The following is a 17,101-nucleotide window of genomic DNA, read 5'->3' on the forward strand; positions in this document are numbered from 1 at the left end:
CCTCCAATAGTCCTCCAGCCAAAGGAAGAATATTGGATGATTGAATTCTTGCACAGAATAAAAATAAACATAAGGTGTAATGAGGCGTTCCAGGTTCAAAACAGATCAGAACATTTTCCCAAATTGTCAGCAGTTTTCCAGATACACATTAGCTTCATCCCAGCCAGTTATAGCCACACTGCACATCATTTTAATCACTTTAGATTGATTTCCAGAATTCCCGTAATTTTTCCAGAATGGGTCTAATTATGAATTTGGAAATTCTAAAATTAGTTGAATTAATCAAACTTAAAAAAACAAAACACAACAATAATAATAATAATGCTAAACTTATTACGTTTCAGTACATTTCAGCAATTTAAAGAACAGTTTTTTAAAATGTATTCATGAGGTTTCAGTGAGAATATTCATTTCCAGGATGTGGAACCTGAATTTAATATCATCTGTCTTTATTTTCATCCAGAGTGCAACAAAAAGTACAAGTTTTTTTCTTCTTTTGAACAAGAAGAAATCTAACAGCTGCGACTAAAGAGTGTAATTTAATCATTGCGCCAAAAGGAGTGTCAGTACTTTTCATACTTCATACTGTGTACAGTGACACAGTAGTATGTCATTAGCGTGAAAGCTCTCCGCTGTAAGTAAAGACACAGAGCTTGGTAAAGTAATCCACCACAAAAACATTGCTAACAACAAACCTAACCATATACTCAAATCACCCTGACCCAGCTGAACGTGGATATTTTAAAAAAGCTAACAAAGGAAAGGTGGCTAAAGCTAACCAGATCTCAGAGCCAGCCGCAAGCCAGCAGCCTCGGTATAAGCAAAAGATCAAAGTGGCTACAGGAAGATTATGGAGATGAGTGAAAAAGAGAAATGGGTTGATGTTCTGTCATCTAGTGAAGTTCTAAACATCCTAGAAGATGATGTAATTAATGACATTAGCTTTGTTACACAAGTCTGCTGCACCTTCTTTTGTTCGGTAATACATCAGGTAAAGGTGGGTGTAACTCATCTACAGGTAATTTTTTGTACCTTCTGTCAGTAGCTGAACACATTGTTTTCAATTGTTTAAATAAGTAAGAAAATTTTATTCCTAAACCAGATTTAAAGCCAAAGAACTTTACATTAATATAAAACAGAATAAACAAAAATCTGACACTACATTCACTCACAGTTTACATGAAATAACCCAAATTAATTTCAAACTTAAAAACAGCCACACTGAGGCTGATCTCAGGTCCCTTATGAGATTATTATAGAGTTTTGGTGCAACAACAGCAAAGGCATGAGCTCCTTATGAAATAAGCTTTGACCACAGGATGATCAGCAGTCTCTGAGAACTCCACTCTTAGAAAGATAAATTGGCCAAGCCCTGAAAAGAACCCTGTCTAAAGAAAATTCTTAATATAGGCAAACATCTAATCATAAAGTAAACACAATAAAGAATCTGGCGTTTTATTGCCAGATTTTGATACTTCTCTTTTAGTTTTTAGAAATCAGTCACATGGTTACAGGAAAAAAATAATAAAAACAATGAATCAGAGTGATGTTTAGGTTCTAATAGCTTATGGTAGTTTACCTAATGAGAAAGTGTTTTTAATGGGAATAAAAGAAGAAATAACAAGCACCTGACTAACGTCACGGAAATATCTGTGATGACGGAAATAATGGTGATAATGTGACCCAACATAGGTTGTGTCGCCTGTTCGATGCATTATGTCAGTTAGATTTGTGAATATATCCTTTAGCCTGCAAAACAGCACTTCATGGTGCACATGCATGAGACGGACTGGATCGAAATAGGACATATGCGAGGCTGACTAATCTGCGAATTCTCGCCCCTGCCATAATACACCTCTATTGAGTTTTTCCACCTTCCTTGTAAAGAAGAACTACACGTCAAGTGTGTTGCTGCAGCACACAGAGCATGTTTACTGTGTGCATGAGTTTATTAGAAACAGACATTACACTTAGAGCCCATCTAAACTGCTTCAAAGCGTAATGCACCTGTTAATGTGCATTGGTCATTTATTAGCTGACCTTCTTTGAATTCTCAACACGAAATAAACACCGAAAGCATCGCTTTCAACGAAACTCTTGTCAGAACAGCGTTTATTGCATATGAATTTTTCACCCACGAAGCTCGTGAATAACTACACCAGCTTTCTTGCAAAGCATACCTTGTTTTCCGGACGAAGTCCTGCGCAAAGCAACCTTACCGGCGAGTTTAACTTCTGAATGAATCTGGGGAAATGTTTCAAGTTATTCCGCATGGGGAGCGCCATCTTTGATTATAGCTTCCAACTACGGCGGCTGTGAAAGGACAAAAAGGACAGCGGCAATTCAGAGTCAGGGCGTTTATAGGAGTTTTGAAATGTGGTGGCAGGACGGGCGGAGCCCATATGAGAGCCTAATATTTAATCAGAAGTAAACAGAGATCAGAACTGGTTTGGCAAACACTCAACACAGCCTAAGGTTTATATGCAATCCTTTGTCCTCACTGTATTATACAAAAAGTGGCACCAGCAAGAAATTAAACTTCATTTTGCACCGAGCAACGTTTTAAGATGTGTTACTTTAATTTGTATGTTGCCAAATCACAACAGTTGCCTTAAGACACTTTCTATTGGTAAGGTAAGGACCCTAAAAATTAGAAAGAAACCCCAACAATCCCACAACCCCCTGTGAGCAAGCAATTGTCAACAGTGGGAAGGAAAAACGTCATTTCACCAAAAAGCAACCTCCAACAGAACCAGGTTCAGAGAGGGCAGCCATCTGCTGCAAGCATTTGTGGTAAAAGCCATAATCGTACTACTTCAGTAATAGTAAGCTTGCAGAGGTTTTATCATCAAAATATATTTATAATACCTTATTAAGTAAAAACAGCAACAACAAAAATAATACATAGGGGCATAGAAGAAGAAACCAGCATAACATAGAAATGCTCAAATAAAGTATACTAAATTAAAACTACACTTTACCAATTACTTGAGCAAATGTACCCAACTGAGTTTAGTCACTGGTTATACTGCATCCATAGTCTGATCCTGTGATATTGGGCATTTTAAGGTAAATAAGACTCTTGTCCAGTGATACCAGTGGGGAAAGTGCATGTGCATATTTCCATTACTGAGTACTGCTTGAGGGTTCCTCCACACAACAGTGGCCAAGTTAGTAGAATCCAAAATTTTCACCATTAAATAAATGGTAACATGTTATAATATGGCCGATATCTAAGGTTGTAATTCCCCTAATTAATTTTTTTATTACTATGTACTGTTTCATTGAACCTAAAAAGGTCGGTAAAATGAAACCATTATAACAATGAAATAACTGCAATGTAACACAAATTTTTCTGTAAGCAATTTTAGGTACAGCATTAGTCATTTTAAGTAGCAGTGTATGTAAATTTAACTAGTGCACAAGTAATTTGCGTAGTGCCCAACTTCTGGGTATTTCACAGGAGACGAGACAGAAATGATACTGTTAGTCATTTCAAGTACTGCGTAAGTAATTTTAATTATGCAAAATTTCGTGGTAATTTTGTGGAAACATAAACAATATTTCCCATCTTGCATTTTATGTATAGGGTACTTCTCGGAGTGTGGGCCATGTTATGAAGTCTTTACTTTTTCTTTTTTTTTTACATTTATAGCCAATATTTATTATGTTCATGTGCATGATAGATGTTTTGTTGTTCAACTGTCCTTTTATTTTACCAATATAAATGTGATAAGGACTGTTCTCCCTTTCCAATTTAGAAGAAAAATAAATACCATGTGCTTATGGCTTGACATGAGATGTGAACAAAGACTTCATTATACTTCACATCATAACAAGGTCCCTGCTCTGAAAACTACATCATATTTATGATGTAAGCTGGGGATATATAGTTTGTTTGAAATTAAACACTACTTAAAATTACACAATTAAAAGTGCACTACCTAAAATCATTTACACATTACGTAAAGTTACTTGCAGTATAATTATTTCTTTGCTGGTTAACCCCTTATTCTAGTGTAGTTACCTTTAACTATGAGCAGGTAAATAAAGTTAAATTGTAACTTCAAATAAACTTCGATTTAATTGCAGGGGGGCTATGCCCCAAGATGTAGGCTGTTTTCTAAAGTGTTACCTAAAAAAGAATAGTGAAATATGTAAGTGCAGTTCATTATGATATTATTTCTTGCTGCCTTTTTTATGCTTTTCATTTAAATTCCAGCAGTTTTTAATTTTAAAGCATCATCTTTCCACCATCTGTTTTAAATTTATATTGTTTTGTTTTTTTCTCAAAAACACTTTTATTTCTTAACACTACTTCTCATTACTAAATGTTTGTCTGACAGCCAACAAAGCAATGAAAGAGAACTTCATCTAATAAGCTGTTGGTTTGATGGGAGTAAGTGTGCATCCAGTTACTCAACATATCAGGAATCTCTTACTTATTAAAAAAAACTACAGTTTTGCTTCAGTCTGCCCACTTTTTTGTCTTTCTTCCCTTAGAAAAAAAACAAATTTTGTTGTTACTATCAACCAGTTTCATTTCAGAAATAAGACTGTATCACTGAGCGGTATAACCATATCATCAGAGTTTATGCTTTTTCACTTGAGGCCAGGTTTTTGAATGAAAAAGCTAATTCGCTCTTAGCTCCAATAAAACAGAGATCTAATAGAAATTTTAAAAAAAACACCAAACTGTACAATATATGAGAAAAGTTCATCACTGAGTCTTCCAACTGAAAACAACACAAGACCTTCCTGCCCGTGTGCACCAGCTGCCTGTGCAGAGCTACAGTATATGCATGTCTGTGCCTGTGCAGCTTATGGAAGAGAAAGATATGCAATTACACCCTTTCCCACCACCACATATACAGTAGGCTATAGAAATGTGACAGACATGTGTGCTTTCCTCATTGTCTGACATCTCTATGTTAATTGGGTGCTGTTGTGTCTGCCTGCTTCTTTAACAACTGCAGGGAGCAGCTGCAGAGCTCCTCTATAGCTTCCCTCATTACAAAGTGGTGATACACATACTGTAAGTGATTATTCTGCACGCTGGCTAAGGTTACATTATGTTTGCAGGGCACACTGGCTGCTCACAGTCGCTGAGACCTCTTATATCTCAAACATCTGCTCTTGATTTTTTTCCCATCCACCTTTTGCATCTGGTTGCATTTGCAGTACAAAATACAGACTATCATTCCATATTCATTATTATTTCCCGAGGCGCTGAGGCCGAGCTCTTTGGTGCATCAGATTTACGGACATGGGTCTTTGTTTTCTCTCATACCTAGGCGATGGGAGATCTTTACAGCAAACAGTGAGATGGGTTTGCATGCCTGCTGGTGTGTGTGTGTGTGTGTATTTGTGCAGAAAACTTCAGCTCCTGTTTCATGGCCACCCAGTAGAGGTCTATCCTCTCTTCCTTCTCTCTGCCTCCTCCACTTTTTTCTCTTTAAAAGGGAGTTCCTCTGGTTTTTTTTTTTTTTTTTGGGTTCTTTGACTCTCATAAATAAATTATCTGGGTAAAACCACATGTAGCTCTAATCAGCATGGCAGAGATAAACTGACACACATTTAATGCCTGCAGAAGTCAATAATAATAAATCCTAGCAGCATAGTCTTTGAAGGCCAGATTAGCCTATTCTGGGGCCCTTGGGGGTAAGAAAAAAAATGGATCCACATTTGCTGTGTTTTAATTTTATCGTTTAGCATGTAAGTAGAAAATTGAAATAGCACAAGTCATAAAACTGGATAAAGCAACAGTGCGTGCAGACTGGACACTAAAGCTGGACTGACAGTGCATCAAGACCCTCCTCAGGTCACATGCTGACTCAGGTAGCCAATCTGTGGTCTGCTTTGCACTTTGGACTAAATCATTAACTAATAAACTGTTGCTTTCTGTAGCACAAAGACATTGTACGTGTAATACGACGAAAACTAAATTGCATTTAATTATATGAATTACATTGCATTCAACAGTTTAAATCAGGGATGTCAAACTAGTTTTACAGCACATGCAGCCCACCGTGATCTTAACTTGGCCAGACTAGCAAAACTCTCATTTCTGTCAGTGTGAAGAAGCTTAACTACACATTTACAGTGAGAATCAGTTTTTCTACATAATAATGTTTTTATACAGCAGTAAGTGACAAGAAAAATCTGTCAGCACGACACTTGGCATCATTACCCAGACTGTCCTGTAATTATAAAACAGAAAGTTTTCGTTAACTCATTGAAAATATCTTTCTCCTTGCTACTGTAAATAAAGAAATTGCACTTGTAGATAGATAAACAATTAAATGACCCTGTTACTGTACTTAATTACTTTGTTGTGGTATGAATGGATAAAGGGGAGGTCTTTATCAGTGGGAAAAAGCTGTAAAACACATAAAATTAGTCCAAAATTTATGCCATCTACCACATTTCGCAAAGCCCCCTAGTGGGACAGATTGGAGTCTTTGCCAGACCAAAATGGCCCCCAGGCCTTATGTTTGATACCCCTGATTTAAATGAAAACAAATGGAGTTATGGAAGTCATTTTAATTTAAAAAAATGAACATCATACAAGTGAGACAAAATATTTATGAATGTAAAATGACAATTTAAAGCCACTCTAGGTTTTTATTCAGTTGTTTACATTTTTTTTCTAGCAAATAGTTTTTGCCTGAAACGAAATGCAATGATCGGAGTGAGTTGCACTTTCAACCTATAGATAATCTCTCATTTTCTAATTTTGTTTATATTGTCTTTTTAATATTTGTATTCATATTTAAAAAATAAAAACTGTGTGAATAGAGGCTAGAGACACATTGTGTTCCTGCAGCTAGAGTTACTGCTTCAGCCGGGTATCACACAACTTGAATCTGCAGCATTTGTTTGACAATAACACATTTTTTGAGGCCTGAGCATTAATCACACAACCCATAAATATTAATCACTTCATACTGTGTTTAGTGTGTATGTGTTACTTACATCAAAGCAGAGGGAGGGGGGGAACGTAAATCTGCAGTCTGATCTTCAGAAGGGAAGCTGTCCAGGTGACGAGTGAAGACTTTGTGCTTTCATCACAAATCATCCCAATTCATTTTTCTTTCTTGCCTGGTTCTCTGCACCTCCTGCTGTTGCTGGTCTTCTGCCACCTTAACTTCACATCTTCAATCTTTTTTTTTTTTTGTTTAATGTTGTGCACACATCCTCTTCACTTTTTTTTTATCTCACTATCCCTTCTCCTCTTGCTCCCTAGCTTCCCTCACCTTCTTGATTTCTCCATCTTTTATTCTCGTCTCTCGTTAAAGAAAGGCCACGCTTGTAAGGAGACTCTTTGGGATACATACGGCATCTATTCATTACTGAACATGTAAACACTCATAAATGGTACAGCGTCTATCACACACACACACACACTCCCTCTCAGCAGCAGCCACCCTGAGCTGAGGAGAGATGTCGGTAGGAAAGTCCAGCTGGTGGCGACACTCCACCTGTAATAATACAGCAGGGCAAGGCGTGATTGGAGGGTGGTGGGCTGCTGAGTGAGCGGCACAAGATGTGTGTGTGTGTGTGTGTGTGTGTGTGTGTGTGTGTGTGTGTGTGTGTGTTCCTTGGGCTCATGAACCTGATGCTGAAAGACAGGATCTCCCCTCTGACATTATAGGTATTTAGAGTCCACAGGATGTCCACCACCCAAGTGGGGGGAAGAATGGATGGATGGATAGACAACTAGAGAAATGGAAGACAAAATGACAAACAGAAGTTGAGCAGGCTGACACTTTAGGGACAGATGACTATTGGGCAGAAATACAAACTTAGAAAAAGAAGAAGAAAAGAGCAAGCAAAGAGATGGATGAGAATCAGCTACAGCACTGGCTGAACACTGGAATGATAGAATTTGGCTGGAGGGATTATAATAATAATAATAATAACTAAGCACAATAATAAGAAGCACAGAGAATGTGTCAGTGATTGAAATGTCGGCCTGACCGCACACAGCCTGCAGCGTCCTTCCCTCACCGGCTCCGAGTGGGAAGCCTCGGCAAGCATAATAAACATTCAGGACAAAGTATTTTGTGTAAAGCAATGTTTGCTTCCCTAAGGAGGATCTGGATTTCATTACCATTCTGTGTGACTGTGCATATGAGAAAGAAGGAGCATTTGTCAGCTCTTTGCATTTTCTTTCTCTTTCTCTATACAGTGACCCACCCTCCCCCTGGAAAAAAAATGTGGACAGTAAACTATCAGCACTTTTCCATGTGGTTGATAAGATTATTTAACACAATGTTGTCACTCAAAAAAAAGTATGTATAGTAACCCTTCATAATCACTATAAAAAAGTAGTTTTGACTGTCAGACTTGATTTAATTCAGCTTGTTCGAAGGAAAAAAAACCTGTTCTGAACATTCTTGAATAACAGCACACAGTGGAGAAAGAGTCCAGGTGTCCGAAATGCTCACATGATGTCAGTGCAAAGGAGATGCAAGGGAAGAAGCAAAGATAAGGAACTTTTCAAAACTTAAAAACTGGCAAATCCCACAGATGAAGAAAACACACACGATAAACTAGAAAGCAGAATAAAATGTTCTGATCACTCACATGCACTGAGACTGAGATAAAAGTCTGCCTATTTACTATCTTAAAAGCTGTACAGAGAAACCACTAAGTCACATATGAGGGAATTGTGGATCACCATCAAAATAAATGACAAAATATATGTGTTGAATAATTTTACTGTCATCCCTGTTAATTGTACAATTAGGTGTATGTGTGTGTGTGTGTGTGTGTGTGTGTGTGTGTCAGTAGTAGGGGTGTCGAGGTCCCACAGGGAGGCAGTCTGTTTCAGCACCTTTTCTCGCTGCCTATTGTAGTGCTGACAGCACAGGAGCAGGGGGGCAGGCAGGGTGAAACACAGAACTGAATGAGATCAAAGGGCGCCTCAGTAAAGTACGCAAGTAAGACAGAGGAGAAGGCTGGCAATGATCTGAATATTATCAGAGGTATTTTTAGAGTTCTTTGTTTGTTTGTCAAAATCTAAATACCCTAAACAAGTCTTTCACTTGAGTGAATCACACCTGAAACTAATCTTGACCATGTTCATGTGTGAGTTTTAATTTGGTCTTGTACCTAAGCTGATGGTAAACGTTTGCTGACATAGAGTTAGTGTTAATTACTTATTGAATTGTAAATTTTAGAGTAGGTGTTTGAGTATACATAAACTGCAATATATTGAAAGCAACACTCTGCAAACAGACAACTCTGTAATACAGTGATGAAAAGTAAATACATTTAAAGTTCTGTGCTGTAAAGCTCAAACCTTGTGATTGCAAAGGGGCATCCAGTCAGAAGAGGCAGGGGCTGAAAACATCTAGTTTCAGACAGCAGCTCAAGCTCAGTTTGCGATAAAATATACTTAATTGTGTATCATGCAAGGTGACTCAAGTCATATCCATGGATAAAATTATGTTGAAAAAATTGAGCATAAGGTGTCCATTAAAAAATAAAGAAAAAAAAGTTGAGGTACCTATACTTTATTTTAGTTTCTTGCTACTTCTGATTTGAGGCAAATACTACAAGTGTACTTATTATTATTATTATTATTATTTATTTTTATTTTTTTTTGACATCTTCACTCCTTATTTTGCAGGAAAAATAAAATAAAATATTTGCTACATCAAGTGTTTTTTTTTTTTAATTTCTACCACGAAAAAGCAGAATTTGGTATTTATCAATCAACTGATAAATAAATAGTTGACACTGCTGAACAAAACAAATCTCCCACGAGTGCTTTTATAAATGCTTCTCAGAATTATAGCCACATTTCCCATATGGGATTTGCTTCCTCTCATATGGAAGATCTTCCTTCCATTAAAAGTGATCATAGCCAAGTCGCACAAAATAAAAGTCACAACAAAGAGCATCTGCTCGGTCTGAACAGTGACCATTTCAGGAGGCAGAGCACACATGCATTCATACTTCATGTCATTTTAGCCCTTCTTGATGTTATTATTTATTTATTGTTTTTGAGTTTCGAAGAGTCTGACTTGGCTGAGATTGTAGGAAAATATAAAAAATGATGTAGAGTGCAGAGCAGGAACGAGTGCATGAGTGTGAGTTGGCACACAGTGTCTACTTGCATGTGTGTTTATTACCCGTTTCCAAAATAACAAAGGGATCAGGGGATGAGTGGATGCCAGTGTAGCATAAAATCAGAGCCAGATCCTACAATCCATCAGCGCTGGACTTGATCACAGAATGACTGACACCGGTACGATGAGCTCTTCTCTTGATTCCACCGCAGCAGAGACCCAGTCATTAGTCAGCCTGACAGCGCTCATTTATTCCGTATGAAGTGAAAAATAATGATGGTTTCTTTGGATATGACCCCCCTCCCCATTTTTTCAAAACAGCCCACCAAGAAAATGCAACTCAGGCAGACAAAGTCAATTTAAATGACAGTTCCTTGTTTTCCCGGCAGTGTAATTCCTCAAGACTGATCCCAAAATCAGATGCCTCGGCTTTTTGTCATCTTTTCCTTCCTTCACAACATGGAGTTAAATTGCATCATTTGTCAGTGGGATGCCCCTCTGTGTGCAAACCCCCCCCCCCCCCCCCCCCTGTCAGCCATTTAAGATACATCTGTTTGTTTGTGCAATATAACCACGTTTAAATTACGTTATTTAGGAAAGGTGTGAAACTAACAGACACAAGCATCAGCAGTTGGCTAAAGGGTTAAAGTCATACTTGGTAAAAGAAAAAAAAATCCAGATATCTAAATGTGACGTTGTTAGGCAGTCATGTAGTTGTGCGCATGCATAGCCTGCTTCCCCTTGAACTTAATGACTGATGAACAGTTGGAGTGCTGAATAAACTGTCTGCACTAATAGTAATAGCACACATGTGTACAAATATGTGTGTTTGTCTTTGTGCCTGCGTCTGTCTGGGTGTTTTCTCAGCAGCCACTAAAAACAGCCGCAACATTATGGCACCTAATTTACTCTCATTTAAACGCAGGAAAGAGCGACGGAAAGGTCAATGGTATTTGCTCTACATACAGATGTCAAAAACTCTGTACGTTGGATCAGAGAGCTGCTTCACATGAACTAATAGGTGGAAGAAATTTACAGCTCACACACTGCAGTTTGTAAAACTGGCCTTTGGGGGGAGATTGTTTATATTTGTGACACTTTACATTTTAATTCAGAGTCAGTGCAGGTTAGCAAGAGCTGAAGGTAAGTCAAAGAATTTTGGGGGGGTGGGTAGAAATAGAGCTGCAGCACAGGACTGTCAAGTTAGCAAATATTAAGGAAAAGGAAAAAAGATCTTAATATTGCTTTGTTTACTCAGAACACGTCGTCTGATTGTTGGGGTTTTCTCTATTGTTGTAGGGTCTTTACGATACAAAGTACCTTTAGGCATCTGGTGTCATGATTTGGCTCTATTTAAATAAAAACCGAACTGAAATGAATGATGCTCCACTTAAGCAATATTCACTATCTTTTTAAGTGTGGTCGTGATCAAACCATACAAATGCACACTTCTATAAATGTCTAATCCAGATGTGTGAGATACACTAAAGTCTTTATTGGTTCAGCACTGGTGAGGCCTAACTAGCTTATCTCAGTCCAAAGGCTGGTTCAAGGTGACTCTAATAAAGTATTAAAAAGCAGTATTATTTTTATCAAATCCAAAAGCACTTCCAGTCGCTACCGTATCTCCCACAGGGTCACCACGTTTTTGAGTTATCTATTAAGTTATCTATTCTATTAAGGAATCTTTCATGTATAATGTGAAGACTGCACCGTGGCGTCTGAGTGAATCAAATCAAATCAAAACATATTTCCACCATAATACTTTAATCTGAGTTGCTGTAGAGGGCGGTTTGGTTTAACCAACTTACTTGTATAACACGGTCGGGAGAAGTGCGCCAACGTGCAGTGACACACGTTAATCTGTGGCCAGTTGTTAGTGCATCTGACTACTATCTGGCAATTTGGCTAAACAAACCTGCAGGGAAACAAAATTACTGGCAGGCTGAGGAAGAATGCCTTGTTTTGCCCTGTAGGTGGGCTTTCGCTCTAGCAGGAAAGTACACTAAAACCAGATGAGAATCCAATATACAAGAGTATACAGAGTATTGTTCTGGAAATATATATGTGTATATATATATATGAATATCTGCGTAAGGAAAAAAGAAAATGTGTAAGTGTAGTAACGTGAACTAAAAAGGCTATTTTTTAAAATTTGTAAGATATCAAATATTAAATTAAAACAGAGAAAACTGAGTGCACACTGGTATACATGATATGCACACATGTGTATTTGCATACACAAATGTAATAACCATAAATGTATTTCAGTATTTTGATGCCATAAGCAAAGGGGGCTTCAGTGTATTTACTTTTGTTACAGCTGCTTTCTTTTTATGATGAGAGGTTGCAATATGGTTATTAAAACCTCAAGTGTGACAATATAATGACCAGTGATTTATATGATTAACCCTACCAATAAAACAATACAAAACAAGCCCAATATTGTTTTACAGTTTTCCCTGGAGACACTTGAACTAATAAATCCATCCTGCTGACAAGTGTTGTCTGTGTGGCCACAGAGAACTCACTTTCTGTGTAAAAAGCCACGGGTCTCATGAAACCAATAAAGGAGAAATACAGTTGGAAAGGGATTCTTTTGAAGAATAATCTTCCACTATTATTTTTTCCAAGGGTTTTATTTATTTATTTGTTAACCAGGTGTGGCAGATTGTGCCGCTGTTTAACTTTTTAAGACTTTTAATGTTAAACATCTGGACAGGAAATGCATGAGTTTCCCTAACAGTCACTTAGCAATCACACAAAAAAGTAAAAGCACCACTGATTGGGTTTTTTCATTTCAAGTGCGGAGAAAATAAACATAATTGTAATTTTTAAGTTGAATACTTTCATGTAGTGGTGGTGCTCAGTTTGTAGCTCAGCTCTCTATTTAACCCCAAATCTGCCATCCCTGCACTATATACGTCTGCTCACATGTGTGTGTGCATATGTGAGGAAGAGACGGGCGCAGTGATAGCACATATGTATGTGCGTGCTTTAATGCATGTATATGGGTCTGCTCACATGTGTAATAGATGTGTAATATCTGTTCCAAAGCCTCATCACCGCTGTCAGCAAGTCAGATCTTCAGCATGTGTGACGGAGGATTGTTTTACATACAGCTGGAAGCACCCGTTGTCTCCCCGTAGCCGCTCATTTTCATTTGCATTTCAGCCCGACCGCTGTGCAAAACAGAAACTTTGCAGCAATACAGCAGTCAGTGCGCTCATCTGGGAGTGTGTTTGCCTCTGATTGTGCACTGGACTGTGTTTGAGTGCTGATATCCAATGAGATATTCCAGGGCTCCTATAGAATTCCCATGGGAAAGAAGGGCTTTTTTTCTGAACAAATTTTAGGGAATCCAAACGTGAAACCATATTTGAGTAATGTTTCTAATGTCAGTATGGAAGCATGTTGTATAAATAGTGTCATGACGATGTGTGAATATTTGCCCCATATAGTTCAGGAAATAAGCTCTAAATGTGTCATTTTGCAAACTGAAGCCAGACCGGTGCTCTACAACTAAAGAAGCTGCAGTGCAGAGATCTTTGAAATGTCAAATAAATTTACTTGTCTTGGTGAGAACTACTGTTACTACTAGTTACATCACTTCAGTTGCTCTGTGGGAGACTTTAAATTTTATAGTTAAACGGCTGGGAAAGTATTACTTCCATATTTGAGGCTGTATATCAAACATCAAGCATGAAAGGTGCCTCCAAACAAGTTCCTGTATTGGAAACTCATTCATGTAATATGTTTAATGTGCATCTCCTATACGCCATTAAAATTGTTGGAAGTGTAATGCAAAACGGTTCAAGTTTCCTATGCGGTTGACATGTAGATTTTATTAATATGGACTCAGGACTCAAAAAACTGTGCTGAAAATAATGAGTGTTTATGTAATGGTAAGATTTGTAAGGATAGTGAAATGAGAAAAATATAAATGTGTATCCACATGTTCCAACTGCTGTATATCAGCCTTAAGCCTCTGATTGTGTGTGTGGTGTGTAGGTGCAGAATGTAGTAAAGCACGTATGATTTGTATTATTCCCAGGGATCCAGGGATCCAGCCAAAATTAATTTAGGGTCAGGTTTTACTAGAATGAAATAAGGAACAAGCTTGAAGAGCCTAAATACTATTAACATTATTTGGATAGCATACTTAAAAACTGGGTTTACAAAGTGACAGCTGGATAAATTATAACAGAAAGTCAAAGAGCGAGGCCAAAAATTAAATAAATAGCAAAATGTTGGTAAAGTATTAATACCACTAAAATACTGCGAGCATTAAAGTCATGTGAAAAAAGAAAGTTCTCACAGAACTCATGTATTCCTCTGAAAAACTATGCACACTCTATGATTCAATAGCTTATTTATTAGCTGCTGTGCTTGGGATCATTGTCCTGTTTCATGACTCAAATACTTGGACTCCGGAATACTTTGGCATTCACAGCTAGACTCAATCACTCCAAGGTGCCCGATTCCTGCAAAATGAGATCAGATCATCACTTCTCCACCACTGTGCTTGACAGCTGGTAAGAAGTGTTCGTACTGATATGCTGTGTTTAGCCTTCTTCAAACGTGATGCCATACTCTTTGTAGAAAGAACAGCCTTTCCCCTGGCAACTATTCCAAGCAACACATACTTGGGCTGTCATAAACTTTAACATTTAACATGGTAACTGAGGCCTGTACTGTCTGAGCTGTAGCTCTCGGGCTTTCTGTGCTCAGTCTGACCTTGTGGTGAATTTACTGGGACATCCACCCATGTTGCTGTAGACCAACAAACTGTCAAAACTTCTGCTTTTATAGAGGTACTCACACTGCTCATGAGTCAGTGCATGTGATTACCAGCACGTGGATGCTACTTTCCCTCTTAATTCCTATAAATAATAAAGGTTTACATTTCTAAAAAGTGTGCAGAGTCCTGGGGAAACTTTATTTTCACATGACTGGATCTCCTCAGACAGGTTCTTTTAAAGCTGATGGCAAAAGCACACTCACCTTTAGATTTACACCTTCACTATGGAACAGCCAGAAGAGCCCCACCTGAGGATGTAAGGCTGTGAACTGGCTCAACAACACTTCTGTTACATAGCTTAGGACCAGACCCAGATGTGCTTTAAAAGTGATCAGTAAAATCTTAAAATTAATTCTTAAACCAACAGGGAGCGGATGGGGAGTAGCCAGGATTTTGATGATGTGATGGCATCTGCTAAAACCAGTGAGAAGCTTAACTGCTGCTTTTCTCAACAAGCACGAGGTGAGAGAGTGACATTTGGTTTATGACAGAAAGAGGCGAGCAGCAGTAGTCAAGCCAAGAGGTGATAAATGCATGAATGAGAGCTCTAAAAGCCAAAGACATGAAAAAAGAAATAATAAAAACTTCTATTAATATTCTAAAGATTTTTTATAGACTTTACAGAGCAAGGTTGTGTTTATTTAATGCTAATACAATCTCTGTTTCTTCCGGTACCTAAATATAGATAATGGGGAATGAAAATTGTGCAGAAAGCAGTTTTGCAAACATGCTTGTGCATTGTATGCTTTGATAGATTTAGCATCTACGAGGTACTGTTAGTTACTGCAAACCAAACTGTAAACAGCCTTAACAACATTGTTCTTAGCGTGAAGCTAGAGAACAAAATGAAATCAGCCAACAGATTATTTTATAGCCACATACCTTGTTCTTAACCTAGATTGTATATAATAGAATTTAGACATAAAGAAACATCATCATTAATCAGGACGTAGGAATATTTAATGTCATCTCCCTGGTGGGGAAGGCGCCTGATCTAGTGGTTGAGGTCGAGAAGTAGCAGTGAGATTGTGGGCAGAGGTGGGTTTACTTGTATGCCCCAGTTCATTGCCAGTATGTTGGGGTTTTACCAATGGATGACTGGATGGACTAAGATTATTATGGTTTGGGACAAGGCATTTGCTAATCTGGAGAAATGACTTTTTAGACTTTTGATAGTTTACTTCTTTAAATTCCACATTTAAAATGAAGGAACTGGCTACTGACTAGCGGTAAGGTGTTCTGTAAGATTTTATAGTCATAAATATAAATAACAAAACAAGTTAAGGACCTTTATTTTGCAAGATGTGATCAATCTCTTCACACCAGTCAGTAAAAAGCACTCATAAGAGTAACTGACACACAAAAGATATCACCTCATCTGAATCAGTATTCTCCTTAGTGCCAATTAATGATAAATAAATGATAAATGACTTTTCAGTGTCATAGTTATTACAGTCTGTGTATCTCGCTCCTGGCTCCAGCTGTTGCACGGAGAGCACAGGCGCAAGCAAAACATGTGCACAAAGAAAGACTTTCAGCATTTAGATCGCATCTGCCAACTAGCAATTACAGATGTAATATAGCATTATTTTTGAGTCTGTGGCATTATCTTCGTGGTCTCATCTGGAAACAACATCCAAAGACTTGAAAAGACCCGAGTAATGTCTTGCTGCCATGACCGGAGACACGAGTGCCTCTCAGCTGACATGTTTATGAGCAGATACATGATTAAGAAGAGATGGTGTGACAGGAAGATGTTCCTCATCTGTAAAATTATAGGTCAGTCACCAGGAACCTCCTCGCATTTGTCTCTCTATTCTCTCTCAAGCGGCTTCTCAATTGTAGACCTCCATCCTGAACTTTGAGTTAGTGTCATCCTCTTTTTATGTTTTGTTTGGGTTTTTCTTTTTTACTTTTCTGAGTGACTGTTGTAGATCAGCTATTGTTGTATGCAACCAAAACCAATGTCTGCAGAATAACAATAGCTGCTTAACAATACACAGTAGAATAAGAGAAGAATATAATTCTTTATGATCTTAGAAAAAGTGAAGCCCATACAAGTTTTGGGTAATGTGAAGGTGGGCAAAAATTTTGATCTTTTAAGTATTTTCACAAGTTGTCTAACTTTTCTTATTGATGTCCCAAGATAATTACGTAACAGTTAAATACAATTAAATGACTGAAAAGTTCCAGTGAAAAGGGAAACATTTCTGTAATCTTG

General features: G+C 37.8%; 1 protein-coding gene across 1 annotated transcript in view; it reads right to left on the reverse strand.

Moving 5' to 3' along the window:
* Positions 1-2,309, reverse strand: part of wars2 (tryptophanyl tRNA synthetase 2, mitochondrial) — a 28,537-nt gene extending 26,228 nt beyond the window's left edge. The window contains exon 1 of the mRNA XM_084908740.1: positions 2,181-2,309. Coding sequence (XP_084764866.1) covers positions 2,181-2,285 — 105 coding nt within the window. The 5' untranslated portion in view covers positions 2,286-2,309. The remainder of the gene's footprint in view (positions 1-2,180) is intronic.
* Between the last annotated feature and the right edge of the window lie 14,792 nt (positions 2,310-17,101).

The sequence above is a fragment of the Perissodus microlepis genome, chromosome 16, assembly GCF_051167445.1.
Source record: "Perissodus microlepis isolate ML-2025 ecotype Zambia chromosome 16, ASM5116744v1, whole genome shotgun sequence".
Lineage (NCBI taxonomy): Eukaryota > Metazoa > Chordata > Actinopteri > Cichliformes > Cichlidae > Perissodus > Perissodus microlepis.